Source organism: Mustelus asterias, chromosome 21 (assembly GCF_964213995.1).
Source record: "Mustelus asterias chromosome 21, sMusAst1.hap1.1, whole genome shotgun sequence".
In the NCBI taxonomy this organism is placed as follows: domain Eukaryota; kingdom Metazoa; phylum Chordata; class Chondrichthyes; order Carcharhiniformes; family Triakidae; genus Mustelus; species Mustelus asterias.
Window position 1 is genome coordinate 21,038,403 of NC_135821.1, and position 20,134 is coordinate 21,058,536.

The 20,134-nt window shown below is 48.6% G+C and overlaps 1 protein-coding gene across 1 annotated transcript in view; it reads right to left on the reverse strand.

Moving 5' to 3' along the window:
• LOC144509525 (X-ray repair cross-complementing protein 6-like) overlaps positions 1 to 20,134 on the reverse strand; it is a 37,947-nt gene that overhangs the window by 590 nt on the left and 17,223 nt on the right. Inside the window, exons 6-11 of the mRNA XM_078238431.1 lie at positions 16,195 to 16,378; positions 13,188 to 13,374; positions 9,628 to 9,796; positions 5,914 to 6,075; positions 3,182 to 3,311; positions 2,706 to 2,806 (exon numbers count right to left, since the gene is read on the reverse strand). Coding sequence (XP_078094557.1) covers positions 2,706 to 2,806; positions 3,182 to 3,311; positions 5,914 to 6,075; positions 9,628 to 9,796; positions 13,188 to 13,374; positions 16,195 to 16,378 — 933 coding nt within the window. The remainder of the gene's footprint in view (positions 1 to 2,705; positions 2,807 to 3,181; positions 3,312 to 5,913; positions 6,076 to 9,627; positions 9,797 to 13,187; positions 13,375 to 16,194; positions 16,379 to 20,134) is intronic.

The following is a 20,134-nucleotide window of genomic DNA, read 5'->3' on the forward strand; positions in this document are numbered from 1 at the left end:
AGCTCAGAATCACAGAATCCTCCAGTGCAGAAGAGGCCCTTCGGCCCACCAAATCTGCACTGATGCATGAAATGCCCTGACCTGCCCACCTAATCCCATTTACCAGCACTTGGCCCATAGCCTTGAATGTTATGACGTGCCAAGTGCTCATCCAGGTACTTTTTAAAGGATGTGAGGCATCCCGCCTCCACCACCCTCCCAGGCAGCGCATTCCAGACCCTCACCACCCTCTGGGTAAAAACCTTTTTCCTCAAATCCCCCTTAAACCTCCCACCCCTCACTTTTAACTTGTGTCCCCTCGTAACTGACCCTTCAACTCAGGGCAACAGCTGCTCCCTATCCATCCTGTCCATGTCCCTCATAATCTTGAACACCTCGATCAGGTCGCCCCTCAGTCTTCTCCGCTCCAGAGAAAACAACGCAAGCCTATCCAATCTCTCTTCATAACTTAAATGTTCCGTCCCAGGCAGCATCCTGGTGAATCTCCTCTCCACCCCCTCCAGTGTGTTCACATCCTTCCTATAATGTGGCGACCAGAACCGCACACAGTGCTCCAGCTGTGGCCTCACCAAAGTTCTATACAACTCCATCATGACCTCTCTGCTTTGTGATCTATACCCCGATTGATAAAGGCGAGTGTGCCATATGCCTTTTTCACCACCCTATTAACCTGCCTTTCCACCTTCAGAGATCTATGGACAAACACGCCAAGGTCCTTTTGTTCTTCGGAACTTCCCAGTGTCAGACATTTCACAGTATACCTCCACCCTCTCCCCACCCCCACTCCCCATCTCCACCCCCACCTCTCCACCCCAATTCTCCCTCCCCCCAGCTCCCCCTCTCCAACCCTAGGTCACCCCCTCTCCCCCCCCTCCCCCCACCCCCAGCTCCCCCTCTCTCCCGCCCCAGCTCCCCCTCTTCCCCCCCCCCAGCTCCCCCCCCAGCTCTCCCCGCCCCAGCTCCCCCTCTCCCCCCCGCCAAGCTCCCCCTCTACCCCCCCCAGCTCCCCCTCTCCTCTCCCCCCCAAGCTAACCCTCTCTTCCCCAGCACCCCCTCTCTCTTCCCTAGCACCCCCTCTCTCTTCCCCAGCACCCCCTCTCTCCTCCCCAGCACCCCCTCTCTCTCTTCCCCAGCACCCCCTCTCTCTTCCCCAGCACCCCCTCTCTCTTCCCCAGCACCCCCTCTCTCTCTTCCCCAGCACCCCCTCTCTCTTCCCCAGCACCCCCTCTCTCTTCCCCAGCAGCCCCTCTCTCTTCCCCAGCACCCCCTCTCTCTTCCCCAGCACCCCCTCTCTCTTCCCCAGCACCCCCTATCTCTTCCCCAGCACCCCCTCTCTCTTCCCCAGCACCCACTCTCTCTCTTCCCCAGCACCCCCTCTCTCTCTTCCCCAGCACCCACTCTCTCTCTACCCCAGCACCCCCTCTCTCTTCCCCAGCACCCCCTCTCTCTCTTCCCCAGCACCCACCCTCTCTCTTCCCCAGCACCCCCTCTCTCTTCCCCAGCACCCCCTGTCTCTTCCCCCAGCACCCCCTCTCTCTCTTCCCCAGCACCCCCTCTCTCTCGCCCCCACTCCCCTCAGCTGCCCTTCTCCAACACGGTAAGAAGTTTAACAACACCAGGTTAAAGTCCAACAAGTTTATTTGGTAGCAAATGCCACTCGCTTTCGGAGCGCTGCCCCTTCGTCAGCTGGAGCTCAACACCCCCAGCTCCCCCTCCCCGCCAGCTCCCCCTTTCCCTGCCAGCTCCCCCTCTCCCCCCAGCTCCCCCTCTCTCCCCCCTATCTGCTCCTCCCCCCAGCTCTGCCCAGCTCTGCACCGCCGCCCCCCCCCCCCGCCCCGCCCCGAGCTCCCTCTTATTAACAGTGGAGGAATAATACAGCAGCTGGTCTTTTTCCTTCAGCAAGTTTATTCTACATGCAGCTCAGTACAGATACAAGCTCCTCTGATTCCCCCACAGTATCTGTTCCTGCTGTGTCCATTTATACTCTTTCAGAGGTTGAGTCAATAACCATCGCCTGTCTTCAATAAGGCAATTACTGTAATTGCCACAGTATGCATTTGCTGATACACTGACTCTCCTCTCCGCATCCCCCAGCTCCCCCACCCTAACCCCCCCCCCACTTTGCCATATTTCTCCCCTCTTCATGCCCCCAGCAACCCCTCTCTGCCCCCCAGGGAGCATTACAACTGGATTCAACAATTACCCAATATTCATACCTGCCCCGGGGCCCTGAATCCAATGGGAAATATTCCCGATATACTGCTCTGTTACAGACTACGTGTGAAAGCTGGGCTTTTTTAGTCTTTACAATCACTATCTTATCATAATCACTATCATTCCTTATCATAATCAAGGACCCCACGCACCTCGGACATTCTCTCTTCCACCTTCTTCTGTCGGGAAAAAGTCTGAGGTCACGTACCAACCGACTCAAGAACAGCTTCTTCCCTGCTGCTGTCAGACTTTTGAATGGACCGACCTCGCATTAAGTTGATCTTTCTCTCCACCCTAGCTATGACTGTAACACTACATTCTGCACTCTCTCCTTTCCTTCTCTATGAATGGTATGCTTTGTCTGTATAGTGCGCAAGAAACAATACTTTTCACTGTATGTTAATACATGTGACAATAATAAATCAAATCAAATCAAATTAATTCCTTTTGCTGCTGGGCAGTGGGTACGAGCTGTACAGCAGGATACTCACGTGTCAAATCTTCAACTTCTTCCGGTTCCTTCAAATCGAGGGCCAGTGCCTCCAGATTACGGAAATGCCGCTGAATAACCGGATTCTCAAAGCTCTCTGGCCTAATCCAGAGGGATAGAAATGGTCACCATTTTATTTTAAGGAGAATTTGCAGAAATTTCCTGTTCATCTGCACAGGGGAAATCATAGAAATCCTACAGTGCAGGAGGAGGCCATTCAGCCCATCGAGTCTGCACCGACAACAATCCCACCCCAGGTCCTATCCCCGTAACCCAATGTATTTACCCCGCTAGTCCCTCTAATCTACACATCTGGGTCACTGAGGGGCAATTTAGCACGGCCAATCCCGCACACCTTTCAGACTGTGGGAGGAACCCGGAGGAAACCCATGCAGACACGGGGAGAACGTGCAGACTCTCCGCACAGACAGTGATCCCCTAAAGGCGCAGAAAGTATCGCTGGAACCTCCGACTGACCTGTATTTAAACCGGAGCTTCTGCACCACTGATTTCATCTTCTCGATCTGATCCTCGCTGGCCACTCGCTTCTCCGTAAAGCCGATCTTCCTGACATCGTCGGCGTAAGGCAAATAAATCAGGTGGAATCCTGATGGGAAAACAATACTTTTTGTTTTGTTTGTACCAGGAATCGGTGAGCATTTCACACGCCCACTCTGCCCGACTCAGGAGTTGCGTTTGATGGGATGACCTGGGATGAACATTCGCGTTTTTGCAGAAATCAGGTCAAAGCTACGACTAGTAAAGTTTTAAAGTTTAAAGTTTCAAAGTTTATTTTATTAGTGTCACAAGTAGGTTTACATTAACACTGCAATGAAGTTACTGTGAAAATCCCCTAGTCGCCACACTCCTGTTCGGGTACACTGAGGGAGAATTTAGCACGGCCAATCCACCCTAACCCGCACGTCTTTCAGACTGTGGGAGGAAACCGGAGCACCCGGAGGAAACCCACGCAGACACGGGGAGAACGTGCAGACTCCGCACAGACAGTGACCCAAGCTGGAAATTGACCCAGGTCCCTGGGTGCGTGTGTGAGTGGGGATTGCAGCTCTGTGGGGTGTTTGGATTCTTCGCGTACTTTAATGCTTTTCAGACGTGACAGAAAACTGCGGTCCCCACATCCCTCGGAGATGGATGTTAACGACCCTGTTTTGAAGAGCAGCAGGGGAGTTTTCCCTGGTGTCTCGGCCAGTATTCATCCCTCAATCAACATCGCTTAAAAAACTCTGCCTATCGTCAGGTTACTGTTCCCAGGGAGGAAACCACAAGTGAAGACCCACGTCTAAAATCACTGCACTGCCAATGTAATGCAGGACTACAGCGATGGTAAATGATTCATTGAATGACACTGCATAGAAGCCATTCAGCCCATCATGGCTATACTGGCTCTTTGAAAGAGCTTATCCAATGCGTCTCAAGAGCCTTCTCTTTCCCCCAGCCCTGCAATCTTTTCCCCTTTATAGATTGGATCAATTTCCTCTCAGCAGTTATTATGTAATCTTCAATTTTCATCCACCCACTGTAACATGTATCCGCTGTAACTCTGAACTATAGAAATCTGAAGTTAGTTCATCTGAGTCCAAGCCCAGGCTGTGGTGCTATCTTTCTCTTACGTTGATCTTTCCCTACACCCCGAGCTGTGACTGTAACACTACATTCTGCACTCTCTCCTTTCCTTCTCTATGAACGGTATGTTTTGTCTGCATAGCGCGCAAGAAACAATACTTTTTACTGTATACTAATAAACGTGACAATAATAAATCAAATCAAATATCTGGTTTCAGTTCCTCTCTGCATTGGAGCTGCACACAATCAGCCAGGCTCCACTGTGTGTATATATGTGTGTGTACGTGCGGTGTGCGCGTACGTGTGTTGCGCGCGTGTACGTGTGGTGCGCTTGCACGTGTGGTGTGCGCGCGCATGTGTGGTGTGCGCACACGTGTGGTGCGCGCGTACGTGTGGTGTGCGCACATGTGTGGTGTGCGCTTGTACGTGTGGTGTGCGCTTGTACGTGTGGTGCGCGCTTGTACGTGTGGTGCGCGCTTGTACGTGTGGTGTGCGCGCATACGTGTGGTGTGCACGTACGTGTGGTGCGCGTGTATGTGTGGTGCGTGTGCGTACGTGTGGTCGTGCGTGTACGTGTGGTGCGTGCATGTACGTGTGGTGCGTGCATGCGTATGGTGCGCGTATACGTGTGGTGCGTGTGTACGTGTGGTGTGTGCATGTGTGTGTGGTGCGCGTGTACATGTGCTGTGTGCGTGTACGTGTGGTGTGTGTGTGTACGTGTGGTGCACGCGTACGTGTGGTGTGTGCGTGTACGTGTGGTGTGTGCGTGTACGTGTGGTGTGTGTGTACGTGTGGTGCACGCGTACGTGTGGTGTGCGCGTATGTGGTGCGCGCTTGTACGTGTGGTGCGTGCTTGTACGTGTGGTGTGCGCACGTACGTGTGGTGCGCGCGCGTACATGTGGTGTGCGCGCGTACGTGTGGTGTGCGCGCGTACGTGTGGTGTGCGCGCGTATGTGTGGTGTGTGCGTGTACGTGTGGTGCGTGTGTATACGTGTGGTGCGTGCGTGTACGTGTGGTGTGTCTGTGTACATGTGGTGCGTGTGTGTATCTGAGATGTGTGTAAATGTGTGCTATGTGTGTACGTGTGGTGTGTGTACGTGTGGTGTGTGAACATGTGATGTGTGTACATGTGATGTGTGTACGTGTGGTGTCTGTACGTGTGGTGTGTGTACATGTGATGTGTGTACATGTGATGTGTGTACGTGTGGTGTGTGTACGTGTGGTGTGTATACGTGTGGTGTGTGTACATGAGATGTGTGTACATGATGTGTGTACGTGCGGTGTGTGTACATGTGATGTGTGTACATGTGATGTGTGTACGTGTGATGTACGTACGTGTGGTGTGTATACGTGTGGTGTGTATACGTGTGGTGTGTATATGTGTGGTGTGTATATGTGTGGTATGTGGTGTGTGTGTGGGGAAGGTGAGTGGGGGTAGGATAGGCAACAGCTACGATGCCCTCCATAGACAAATAGTGTGTGAATAATTATCATATGTGGTCAGGCAGAAAAGGTGCCGGGGATTCTGTGGCACTGGTGTGACCATAACTCAGTCAGAAAGGAGAGACAAATCAAGTGTACTCACCCAGTCAGTGAGCGATCCGAGAGAGACAGTGTCACTGACCTGGAGGGATGGTCTGCACTTTCTGATCATCCAGCGCCTCCTCCTGTGGGACCAACGCCACAAATCGGGGTGGGGTGTTCCTCCGGGGAGTGTAGCGGCAAACAGCATACACGTCCTTCTCCAGGCACTTGGTGAGCAGTGCGCTGAATAAAGTGGTGCTTCCTGTTGGGAATGTGAAACATAAACACAGCTCAGAACAATAAGCACCTGGCACCAGGGCTGGCCCAAAGGCTGCTGGAAAGGACCAGGGGGGCTGACCTCTCTGAGCTGCTTAGCAAGCGGCGACGATAAAGTCAAATTGTTACTTCATCCCCTATAACACGATAGAATTCTTCATCAAGGTGGACAGTGAGGGAGTTGATTTTGAGACTAGGGTCCTGAATCTTAATAAAGGAAACTACGATGAATATGAGGCACAAGTTGGCTTTGATAGATTGGGAAATGTTATTTAAGGGGACGATGGTGGATCGGCAACGGCAAACATTCAAAGAATGATTATTTAATCCAGTCTGGCACAAAAATAAAACTGGAAAGGTGGCCAAACCAAGGCTTACAAGGGAAATTAGAGATAGTTAAAGGTCCAAGGGAGAGGCATACAAATGATCCAGAAAAACTGTAGACCTGAGGATTGGGACAGTTTATAATTCAGCAAAGGGACTAATTAATAAGGGGAAAATGGAGTACGGGAGTAAGCTCGTGGGAAACATAAACATTGACCGTAAAAGTTTAGAAACATAGAATCCTACAGTACAGAAAGAGGCCATTCGGCCCATCGAGTCTGCACCGACCACAATCCCACCCAGGCCCTACCCCCATATCCCTACATATATACCCACTTATCCCTCTAACCGACACATCTCACGACACTAAGGGGCAATTTTTAGCATGGCCAATCAACCTAACCGGCACATCTTTGGACTGTGGGAGGAAACCGGAGCACCCGGAGGAAACCCACGCAGACACGAGGAGAATGTGCAGACTCCACACAGACAGTGACCCAAGCCGGGAATCGAATCCAGGCCCCTGGAGCTATGAAGCAGCAGTGTTAACCACTGTGCTACCGTGCCATCCAACTTCTATTAGGTGTGTGAGGTGAAAAAGATTGTTAACGACAAACTAGGTCCTTTACAGTCAGAAACAGGGGAATTTATAATGGGGAACAAAGAAATGGCTGACCAACTAAATACATACTCTGGTTCTGTCTTCACAAAGGAGGACACAAATAATGTACCAGAAAAGTTGGGGAACACAGGGTCTAGGGAGAGGGAGGAACTGAAGGAAATTAATATTAGTAGAGAAATGGTTTGGGGAAATTGAGATTGAAGGCTGATAAATCCCCAGGGCCCGATAATCTACACCCCGGAGTACTTAAGGAAATGGTCTGAGAAATAGTGGGTATATTGGTATTCATCTTCCAAGGTTCTATAGCCTTTGGGACAGTTCCTATGGATTGGAGGGTAGCTAATGTAACCCCACTATTTAAAAAGGGAGGCAGAGAGAGAACAGGGAATTATAGACCAGTCAGCCTGACGTCGGTAGTGGGGGAGGATTTAATAGCAGAGCACTTGGTAAACAGCGGCTGGACAGGACAGAGTCAGATGGATTTACACGAGGGGAATCATGCTTGACAAATCTACTGGAATTCTTCAAGGATGTAACTAGTAGAGTTGATGAGGGGCAGCCAGTGGATGTGGTTTATTTGGACTTTCAGATAAGGTCCCACATAAGAGATCAGTGTGTGAAATTAAAGTGCATGGGATTGGGTAGTGTATTGAGATGGATAGAAAACTGGTTGGCAGGCAGGAAACAAAGAGTAGGAAATAAACAGGTATTTTTCCAAATGGCAGGCAGTGATTAGTGGGGTACCGCTGGGATCAGTGCTGGGGCCCCAGCTATTCACTACATATAAATTAATGATTTAGACGAGGGAACTAAATGTAATATCTCCAAATCTGCAGATGACACAAAGCTGGGTGAGCTGTGAGGAAGATGGAGAGATGCTTCAGTGTGATGTGGACAAGTTGAGTGAGTGGGCAAATGAACAGCAGATGCAGTATAATTTGGAGAAATGTGAGATTATTCACTTTGGTAGCAAAAACGGAAGGCAGATTACTATCTGAAAGGCCATAAATTAGGAGAAAGGAATGTGAAATGAGACCTGGGTGTCCTCATGCACCAGTCGCTGAAGTTAAGCATTCAGGTGCAGCAGGCGGTGAAAAAGGCAAATGGAATGTTGGCCTTCATAGCGAGAGGATTTGAGTACGGGGCAGGGGTGTCTGGTTGCATATATATGGGGCCTTGGTGGGACCACACCTGGAATATTGTGTGCAGCTTTTGTCTCCTTTTCTGAGGAAGGACGTTCTTGCTGTAGAGCGGAGGTTTACCAGGCTGATTCCTTGGATGGCGGGACTGACTCCCAAGGTGAAATTGAGTCGGTTAGGATTATATTCACCAGAGTTCAGAAGAATGAGGGGGGGGAATCTCATAGAAACCCGTGTCTACGTGGGTTTCCTCCGGGTGCTCCGGTTTCCTCCCATAATCTGAAAGACGTGCTGGTTAGGTGCATTGGCCATGCTAAATTCTCCCTCGGTGTACCCAAACAGGCGCCAGAGTGTGGCAACTCAGGGATTTTCACAGTAACTTCATTGCAGTGTTAATGTAATTGTGACACAAATAAATAAACTTGAATTTCTAACAAGACGAGACAATGTAGATGCAGGAAGGATGTTCCCCAATGGCGGGGGGTTGGGGCGGCGTACAGAACCAGGGATCACAATTTAAGAATACAGGCTAAACCATTTAGGACAGAGATGAGGAAAAATGTCTTCACCCAGAGGGTGGTGAATATGTGGAATTTGCTACCACAGAAAGTAATTGAGGCCAAAATATTGAATGTATTCAAGAAGCAGTTAGATATAGCACTTGGTTGGGGCGAAGAGGATCAAAAGATATGGGGGGGAAGATGGGAACAGAATATCGAGTTGGATGATCAGCCATGATCATAATGAATGATGGAGCAGACTCGAAGGGCTGAATGGCCTCCTCCTGCTCCTATTTTCTATGTTTCTAACCAGGGTAATAGGATTCAGCACCTGACTCCTCGATTCAAAGTGTGAGAAATCTTTGGCGTGATCTATGATCCAGAGCAGTGGAGAGAACACATTAACGCATTCAGTATGTAACCGCATGCTGTAATGAGAGGAAGTGGACCAGGTACAATGAGCTCAAATTCATCTTCTCATCTCTTAAGATATAATAATGCTCAGGTAGCATCAAACAATCAGTGATACAGCTCCCAAGGATAGGGGATACTCTTCAGGGTATTCTAGGATAGTTATATTCTATGCAGGGTTTTCTAGCGTAATTATATTCTATACAGGGTATTCTAGGGTAGGGGGATTCTAGAGGAGGGGTATTCTATCCGATAACATATTTGCATCTGCTCGATATTACGGCTGCATTGTAAATATATAAAATGTCACTCTCTCTCTCTCCAGTAGGATTCCTTCATGCTGGAACATTAGCTCCTAACGTTTTAACACTTCTCGCTGCCACTGCAGGGTTTCCCATCATTATCTGCATGAATCTGTCTTGTGAACCATCAGCTAACTGAGGAGAAGGGGGATGAAGTTTGGACCCTGTGCTCTATAAATACCCTGGGTAGAGCCATGCCCACTTGGCCAAAGGGCAGCAGTAACAGCGGCTGAGGGTTACCTGTTATCAGCGTCTCATCTGGGTAAATGAACTGTGGGGATCTGATGTGGTGGTGCTTCGTTAGGAGTGACAATGGCTTGAAACCAATGAGAACCAAGCCTGGGCCATCAAATCTCTTCAATTCCTCGGTTTCCTCTTTCTCCAGAACAATCTGCCTCTGTCCATAAACCTGGGAACCAAAAAGAACAAGAACAGGCTTAAATTATATGAAAGAGCAACATCTTTCGAGGTACTCGCCCGCTGACCCTCCCAAAGCCTGTCCACCATCTACAAGGCACAAGTCAGGAGTGATGGAGTACTCTCCACTTGCAGCTCCAGCAACACTCATGAAGCTTGACACCATCCAGGACAAAACAACCGCTTGACTGGCACTCCTCCTACAAGCATTCACTTCCTCCACCACGGACACATTGGCAGCCGTGTGTACCATCGATAAGATGCACTGCAGGAACTGACCAAGGTTCCTTCAATAGCTCCTTCCAAACCCACAACTACTTCCAACTAGAGGGGCCAGGGCAGCAGATACCTGGGAAGACCATCACCTACAAGTTCCCCTCCAAGCCACTCACTATCCTGACTTGGAAATATATTGGCTGTTCCTTCACTGTCGCTGGGTCAAAATCCCTGAACTCCCTCCCTAACAGCACAGTGGGTGTACCTACACCACATGCACTGTCGCGTTTCAAGAAGGAAGCTCACCACCACCTTCTCAAGGGCAACTAGGGATGGGCAATCATAGAATCCCTGCAGTGCAGGAGGAGGCCATTCAGCCCATTGAGTTTGTACCGACCACAATCCCACCCAGCCCCTATCCCTGTAGTCCCATGTATCTATCCTGATAGTGCCCCTGACACTAAGGAGCAATTTATCATGGCCAATCAACCTAACCCGCACATCTTTGGAGTGTGGGAGGAAACCGGAGCACCCGGAGGAAACCCACGCAGACACCGGGAGAACGTGCAGACTCCACACAGACAGTGACCCAAGCCGGGAATCGAACCCGGGTCCCTGGCGCTGTGAGGCACCAGTGCTAACCTCCGTGCCGCCCTAACGGTCCTCTTCTGGATTAGGTCACACTGTGTGATATGAGCGATCACCGTCATGAGTAACACAGCCTCTGTGTTATTTTGTTAAATAACACAGAGGCTCAAGCACGCTCTGTTCATTAGGCTGGACATATTTTGTGGAATAATCCATCAATATAGATGGTCATGTAACCACATCAAGCAGATAAACTCAATGAAGCGAAAGCAAAATACTATGGACGCTGGAAATCTGAAATAAAAACAGAGAATGCTGGAAAAGCTCAGCAGGTGCACGGAGAGAGAAGCAGAGTTAACATTTCGGGTCCGTATGCCTCTTCTTCAAAGAGCTAATCCAGTGAAGGTCTGACTGAAAAATGGAAAGTTAATCTCGGTATAAAAAGAGCAAAGGGATGGAAGCCTCTTCCCACTGGCTGTCTGGATTACGATGGTACAAAATATTCAGGACATTGGAAGAAGGGTGATGCGTATCCCAGAAACGGGGCGGCACGGTGACACAGTGGTTAGCACTGCTGCTTCACAGCGCCAGGGACCCGAGTTCGATTCCCGGCTTGGGTCACTGTCTGTGTGGAGTCAGCACGTTCTCCCCCGTGTCTGCGTGGGTTTCCTCCGGGTGTTCCTGTTTCCTTGCACAGTCCGAATGACGTGCTGGTTAGGGTGCATTGGCCGTGCTAAATTCTCCCTAAGTGTTACCCGAACAGGCGCCGGAGTGTGGCGACTAGGGGATTTTCACAGTAACTTCACTGCAGTGTTAATGTAAGCCTTACTTGTGACACTAATAAATAAACTTTTAACTTTAAACAGGTAACCAGTTAAAGACAGAGCAGAAAATAAAAATGATACCTCGTACTGATCCTTATTTTAAAATAAAAAAGCAAGTTACAGGGAGGGAATCAGTTTGTGGAAGAAAGGGATGGAGAGAGTCAAATGTAAGTAGAAAGATTCCTACATTACAGCAGTGGCTAAACTTCGAAACCAATGCTGAACAAGGAGACAGGTTGTCGAAGTTTTTTGTCTTGCACTCATCAGGACAAACCCCAGAAGGTCAAATTTCAAACAATTGTGACAATTTATACCACAGGAGAAAAGGGTGTTGATTGGTTGACAAGTCGACTCTGATTGGCCGAGGTCTTGCCATGGAGAAAGCAATGGGGAGCTATAGGCTCCTCAAGCTGCCAGATAATTCAAAACAGGTGCAAGGCTTGGGCATATTCCTTTTGTCTGCAGGAAAGTTCAGAAGTACTTCATTGGCTGTGAAGTGCTTTGGGCCATCTTGAAGTTGTGGAAGGCGCTATTTTAATTAATACAAGTTCTTTTTCTCTTTATTTACTCATCTCATTACCATTCTATCTTTGCCTTGCACCATTATCTCTTCTGTTATTTAATCTCTGCTGCCTCCCCTTTCACTCTTTCCAGCCCTCCATGCATACCTTCCTTCTGTACCTGTTTGAACCCTGTGGCATGTCTAACGTGGGCTAGTTGTAAAGAAAAGTCATCGACCTAAAACATTAACTCTTGTTTCTCTCTGTACAGTACGCACAAGGGATACAATAACAGGGGAGTTCTGTTACTGGATGAGTAATTCAGAGGTTTTGACTAATGATAGAATCATTAGAATACCTACAGTGCAGAAGGAGGCCGTTCAGCCCATCAAGTCTGCACCGACCACAATCCCACCCAGGCCCTGTCCTCATAAACCTATGCATCTACCCGAGCTAGTCCCCCTGATACTAAAGGGGCAATTTAGCATGGCCAATCCACCTAAACCGCACATCTTTGGACTGTGGCAGGAAACCGGAGCACCCGGAGGAAACCCACGCAGACACGGGGAGAACGTGGAAACTCCAGATAGACAGTGACCCAAACCAGGAATCGAACCCGGGTCCCTGGCGCTGTGAGTCAGCAGTGCTAACCTACTGTGCCACCGTGCCGTCGATCTAGAGGCACGAGTTCAAACCACACCACAGCAACTGGGGGAGAAAAAGAGAAGATGCTGGAAAATCTCAGCAGGTTTGGCAGCATCTGTGAATAGAGAAAAGAGCCAATGTTTCGAGTCTGGATGACCCTTCGCCAGAGCTGTATAATAAAGGGGAAATTAGTCTGTGATCATGAAATTACCCGATTGTTGTAAAAACCCATCTGGTTCATTAATGCTCTTTAGAGAAGGAAATCTGCCGTCCTTACCCGGTCTGGCCTGTCTGAGGATCCAGAACCGCATGGCTGACTCTCAACTACCCTCTGATTGACTTAGAAAGCCACTCAGTTGTGTCAAAAGTCATGATGAAACTGCACTGTGGATGTGCCTTCACATCGCAGAGTGCAGCAGTTTTAGAAAACGCCCCATCATCGCCTTCTCGAGGGCAATTAGGGATGCACAATAACTCACATCTCGTTCATGAATTAAGAAACAGCATTTTCTGTTTGTATTTCAGATTACCAGCATCCGCAGTGTTTTGCCTTTGGTCAGGCAGGAGTTGACGTTTTAATTCAGCACGGTATAGGTTCACCGTCCTTTACCTGGGCCTTCTTGGTGTCGCTGGGCAGGAGCAGACTGCCCGTCTCCCCGTTAAACCAGCGGGTTTTGGTTTTGACGGGCTTGTTGCTTTCTCGGTACAGGCGGATGGCACTGGGTTTCCTGGCACTCCGCACGAGATTGTAAACTCCGACTGAAAGTTCCACGCCTTCTCCCAGCTTCAGGTTCAGCCTGGCCAAAACAAAACACAAAAAAAACAGGACATCAAATACAAGCGGCACCGGAACAGAGAGTTTAACAGGGGCTGAAACTCAAAGACATTCTGATGCACATTAAGCGGTTGAAGAAGGCGGCAGTTTAGGGATGGGGGGCGGTGGGGTTTAAGCCAAGGTCCTGACGACTTGGTCAGTTGGATGTAAAAGATCCCACAGCACCACATGGAGGATGGCACGGTGGCACAGTGGTTAGCACTGCTGCTTCACAGCGCCAGGGACCCGGGTTCGATTCCCGGCTCGGGTCACTGTGTGGTGTTTACACATTCTCCCCGTGTCTGCGTGGGTTTCCTCCGGGTGCTCCAGTTTCCTCCCACATTCTGAAAGATGTGCTGGTTAGGGTGCATTGACCCGAACAGGCGCCGGACTGTGGCAAATAGGGGAATTTCACAGTAACTTCATTGCAGTGTGAATGTAAGCCTTACTTGTGACTAATAAATAAACTTTACTTTGGAGAGCAGGGAAGCTCTGTCCTGTCAAATTAACCTCCAAAAAACAGATCTGGTCATTATCTCACTGTTCAAGTGTGTGTGGAAAATAGTTGCTATGTTTACCAATGTTTGTGAGGAGGATTGTCAGAGGATGCAGCAGGATATCGATAGACTGGATAGACTTGGGCGGAGAAATGGCAGATGGAATTTAATCCAGACAAATGCGCCTCTGTTTTCTCAGAAGACTAAGGAAATTTGGCATGTCCACTATGACTCTCACCAACTTCTACAGATGCACCATAGAAAGCATTCTTTCTGGTTGTATCACAGCTTGGTATGGCTCCTGCTCTGCCCAAGACCGCAATAAACTACAAAAGGTTGTGAATGTAGCCCAATCCATCACGTAAACCAGTCTCCCATCCATTGACTCTGTCTACACTTCCCGCTGCCTCAGCAAAGCAGCCAGCATAATTAAGGACCCCACACAGCCCGGACATTCTCTCTTCCACCAAAAGATACGGTCACGTACCAACTGACTCGAGAACAGCTTCTTCCCTGCTGCCATCAGACTTTTGAATGGACCTACCTTGCATTAAGTTGATATTTCTCTACATCCTAGCTATGGCTGAAACATTTTTCACTCTCTCCTTTCCTTCTCTATGAATGGTATGCGTTGTCGGTATAGTGCGCAAGAAACAATACTTTTCACTGTATACCAATACATGTGACAATAATAAATCAAATCAAATCAAAGATGATGCATTTTGAAAGGTCCAATGCAGTACGGAAATACACAGGAAATGGCAGGACCCTTAGAAGCATTAACATACAGAGGGATCTGGGCGTACAGGTCCACAGTTCCCTGAAAGTGGCAACACAAGTGGATAAGGTGGTCAAGATGGCGTATGGCATGCTTGCCTTCATCGGTTGGGCCATAGGGTGCAAAATTTGGCAGGTCAAGTTGCAGCTGTCTCGAGCTTTAGTTAGGGCATGTTTGGAATATTGCATACAGTTCTGGTCGCCACATTAAAAGTTTACCAGGATGTTACCTGGTTTGGAGGGTATTAGCTATGAGAAGAGATTGGACAAACTTGATTTGTTTTCATTTGAACGTCAGAGGCTGAGGGGCGACCTGAGAGAAGTCTACAAGATTATGAGAGGCGTGGATAGAATGGATAGTCAGAGTCTTTTTCCCAGGGTAGAAATGCCAATTACTAGGGGACAGAGGTTTAAGGCAAAAAGGGGGAAAGTTTAAAGGAGATGTGAGAGGCAGGTTTTTTTACACAGAGGGTGGTAAGTGCCTGAGACGCGCTGCCAGAGGAGGTGGTAGAAGCAGACACAATAGCAACATTTAAGAGGCATCTGGATAGATACATGAAAAGGCTGGGAATGGAGGAATTTGCTATGTAGAGACGACAGGTCTTTAGTTTAGAAAGGCGTCCTGTGTCGACGCAGGCTTGGAGGGCTGAAGGGCCTGTTCCTGTGCTGTACTATATTCTTTGTATGGCCGATTCCTGTCAAAGTAACATGATGCACGGTAGCACAGTGGTTAGCACTGCTGCTTCACAGCTCCAGGGTCCTGGGTTCGATTCCCGGCTCGGGTCACTGTCTGTGTGGAGTATGCACGTTCTCCTCGTGTCTGCGTGGGTTTCCTCCGGGTGCTCCGGTTTCCTCCCACAGTCCAAAGATGTGCGGGTTAGGTTGATTGGCCAGGTTAAAAATTGCCCCTTAGAGTCCTGAGATGCGTAGGTTAGAGGGATTAGCGGGTAAATATGTAGGGGTAGGGCCTGGGTGGGATTGTGGTCGGTGCAGACTCGATGGGCCGAATGGCCTCCTTCTGCACTGTAGGGTTTCTATGATTTCTATGATGCACTTTATGATGTTTCAACATAAGAGACGCAGCAGAGAAACAGGCCATTCAGCCCAACAGCTGCATGCCAGTATTTCCGCTTCCCATGAACTTTCTCCCTCCCCTCTCCCTTTTAGCGTTATCAGCGTAACCGGCCAATGATTTTCTCTCTCATGCTCATTCAGCTTCTCCCTAAATGCAGCTACACCATTCATTACAACCCTGTGGTAGCCAAGTTCCACATTCCCATCACTCTCTGGGTAAAGAAATTTCTCCTGCATTCCTGGCCTGGTCACTACCTGGTGTTGACAGTTTCTGGTTTCGCTCTTCCCTGCGAGTGGAAACATGCCCTGAGTGCCTAATCTATGAAGATCGTCCGTACATTTGAGCAGATTGTGTGCATGAACACGGACGTTCTGTCTGCCAAGGTCCGCAGGGAGTACATTAGAAGCTCTCCGAGGACCCAGGAGACACGGTGCTACTCTGAGTGACTGCTGACCTGGTGACGGTCCTCTTCTTGTAGTCCTTGGCCCACACTTTCCGAAGCAGATCGTCCAACCTGGCTGACCCCTCGCCTTGCACAGCTGCATCCCCATCCTCTGATACACTAACAATGTCGCAGTAAAAGAGAGACATGTCAAACCCACCAGGCTTCTTCAGATGCATCAGGTCAAGGATGATCCCTGTACACAGACAAGGGCAGAGACAAAGACACGACATTCACAGCATAGCAGCAAAAGGCAAAGCTTCTGTTATTATTGCTCGCGAGATGATGGGCGGGATTTTCCAGCCACGCTCACCCCCAAGGGTCCATGTCCCGCTCGCTACGATTCCCGTGGTGGGCGGGACGGGAAAATTCCGCCCAGTCTTTTGACAAAAATGATCGGCAATTTTCCCTGCAACGTTTCTCAGATTCTTTAAGTTGGAGCTGGACCCAGTTCTTGACGAGGGTAAATATTGTGAAGTACAGAAAATCAGATTTGATCTGTGATCTCCTAGGCTGGTTTTGGTTGCCTGACGGGTTTGACTTTGGGCCTGTTTATTTGCCTTGATTAGCAGACTATGTCGGTGACTGTGGGGGAAGCGGGGAGTGGAGGGATAGAATGAGGAAAGAGAGGAAGAAGTGTTTAGTTCCGGTCTTCGTACCATCACGTCACAGGGCAGGCTGGCGTGGACTGCAGGTCTTACCCTTCCCTTTAGTTACCCTTTCCCTTTAGATGCTGGCTGGCAGGACACCAACCCATGTTGGGAAACAGCCTTCTGGCCATCCCTACAGAACCACGCTTCAGGTGACAATCAGGACAGTGGAAGCAGTGAAGGGATTGTTCGATGAAGCTCCAATGCACAGTACAACACTGGTCTGGCCACTACACTGTCTAACCCTGCTTCAACACGACTGAATAGTTTGAAAGGGAGAAGAGTGGGCCTAAGGCTAGTATTTTAAACTTAAATAAAGGCAACTATGTGGGCATGAAAGTTGTGCTAGCTAAGTGAACTGGGAGATTAGGCTAGGGGACAGATCAATAGACAAGCAGTGGCAGACATTTAAGGGGCTATTTCAGAATATTCTGAATAAGCAAATTTCTACTATTAAAAAGATTTGGAGGGGGAGGACCCACTTCTGTGGTTAACTAAAGAAGTTAAGGAAACTGTCAAACTTAAGCATCTGACTGCAGGCCAGATCATTGGTTAGAATGTGAAGAACAGCAGAGAATGACCAAAGGTTAATCAGGAGAAAGAAATTAGAGTATGAGAGGAAGATGGCTAGAAATGTGAAAACTTATAGCATGTGTTTCTACAGGTGTTTAAACAGGAAAATAGCAAGTTAAGTGGGCCCTCTAGAGAGTGAGAATGAACCATAGAATCCCTACAGTGCATAAGGAGACCATTCAGCCCATTGAGTCTGCACCAGCTCTCCGAAAAAACATCTTACTCAGATCCACCCAATCGATTTATCCCTGTAACCCCATGCATTGACCATGGCTAATCCACCTAACCTACAGTATCAGGAGAATTAGCTGGGTAAATACATAAGGTTATGGGGATAGGGCCTGGGTGGGATTGTCAGTGAAGACTCAATGGGCCGAATGGTCTCCTCCTGCACTATAGGGATTCTATGATTCTACACATTTTTGGACACTAAGGGGCAATTTAGCATGGCCAATCCATCTAACCTGCACATCTTTGGACTGTGGGAGGAAACCGGAGCACCCGAAGGAAACGCACGCAGACACGAGGAGAACGTGCAAACTCCACACAGGCTGTCACCCAAGCCGGGAATCAAACCGGGTCTCTGGTGCTGTGAGGCAGCAGTGCTAACCACTGTGCCACCACGTCGCCCAATGGGTAGACAATAGTAGATAATAGGAAGATGGCCAACAAAATGAACACATATTTGGATTTCGTCTTCACTGGAGAGGATACATAAACATTCCAGAAATATCTGTAAATCTGGAGGTGGAAAGGGGAGAGGAACTTGGTGAAATTACAATCATTAGAGAAGTGGTTTGAGCAAACTGATGGAGCTAAGGCTGGCAAGTCTCCGGGTCCTGATAGACTTCATCCTAGGGTCTTGAACAAATGAGGTGGTAGATACATTGGTGTTAATTTTGCAAAATTCTCTAGATTCTGGAAAGTTTCCATCAAATTGGAAAGTGGCAAATATAACCCCTCTATTCAAGAAGGGAGGGAGGCCAAAAACAGGAAATTATAGGCCAGTTAGCTTGACATCTGCCGTGGGAAAATTGTTAGAATTGATTGTTAAGTCCAAAGATGCGCGGGTTAGGTTGATTGGCCATGCTAAAATTGCCCTTAGTGTCCTGAGATGCGTAGGTTAGAGGGATTAGTGGGTAAATATGTAGGGATGTGGGGGTAGGGCCTGGGTGGGATTGTGGTCGGTGCAGACTCGATGGGCCGAATGGCTTCTTTTTGTGTTGTAGGGTTTCTATGATTCTATGAAGGAGGCTATAGCTGGACACTTATAAAATCCCAAGGTAATTGGGAAAAGTCAGCATGATTTTGTGAAAGGGAAATTATGTTTAACCAACTTAATGGCATTCTTTGAAGGAGTACCATATACTGTGGATAAAGGGGAACCTGTAGATGTGCTGTACTTCAATTTCCAGAAAGCAAAGCAAGAAGAACAAAGAAAAGTACAGCACAGGAACAGGCTCTTCGGCCCTCCAAGCTTGCGCCGATCATGATGCCTGTCTAAACTAAAACCATATGCACTTACGGAGCCCGTATCCTTCCATTCCCATCCTAGTCATGTATTCGTCTAGTTGCCCCTTAAATGCCGCAATCGTACCCGCTCCCACCACCTCCCCGGGCAGCGCGTTCCAGACATTCATCACCTTCTGTGTAAAAAAATTGCCTCGGCACATCTCCTCTAAACTTTTCCCCCACGCACCTTAAACCTATGTCTCCTAGTACCTGACTTTCCTACCCTAGAAAAGAGCATCTGACTATCCACTCCGTCCATGCCTCTCATAAGCATTTGATAAGCATCAAAGATTATTGTGAAAAATAAAAGCTCACGATGTACGGGGTAACATTTGAGCCTAGATCGAAGACTGGCTGGCTGGCAGAAAACAGAGAGTATGTATAAATGGGTCTTTGTCTGATTGGCAGGGCAGGAGGTCATGAGCAGAGTCTTGTAGAGGTCTGTGCTGGGGCCTCAACCTTTTACATCAATGGCTTAGATGAGGGAAGCAAAGGCATGGGAGATACATTTGCAGACAGTACAATGATAGATAGGAAAGTATGTTGTGAAGGGGACGTGAGTTTGCAGATGAATACAGATAGGTTGAGTGGGCAAAAATCTGGCAGATGGAGTATAATGTGGGAAAATGTGAAGTTGTTCACTTTAGCAGGAAGAATAAAAAAATCAGCATTACTTAAATGGAGAATAATTGCAGAATGCCGAGGTGCAGAGGGATCTAGGTGTTCCTGTGCTTGAATCACGAAAAGTTAGTATGCAGGTACAGCATGGAAATGAGAAGGCTAATAGAATGTTATTCCTTATTACAAAAGGAATTGAACATAAAAGTAAGGATAGTATGCTTCAGTTACACAGGGCATTGGTGAGACCGCATCTCAAATACTGTGTGCAGTTTTTGTCTTATTGAAGGTATGGTGGCACAGCGGTTAGCACTGCTACCTCACAGCGCCACAAACCCCCGGGTTCCATTCCAGCTTTGGGTCACTGTCTGTGGAGTTTGCACATTCTCCCCGTGTCTGCGTGGGTTTCCTCCGGGTGCTCCGGTTTCCTCCCACACTCCAAAGACGTGCAGGTTCGGTTGATTGGCTATGCTAAATTGTCCCTAATGTCAGGCGCATTAGCAGGGTAAATATGTGGGGTTACAGGAATAGGGCCTGTGTGGGATTGTGGTTGGTGCAGACTCGATGGCCTCCTTCTGCACTGTAGGGATTCCATGGGA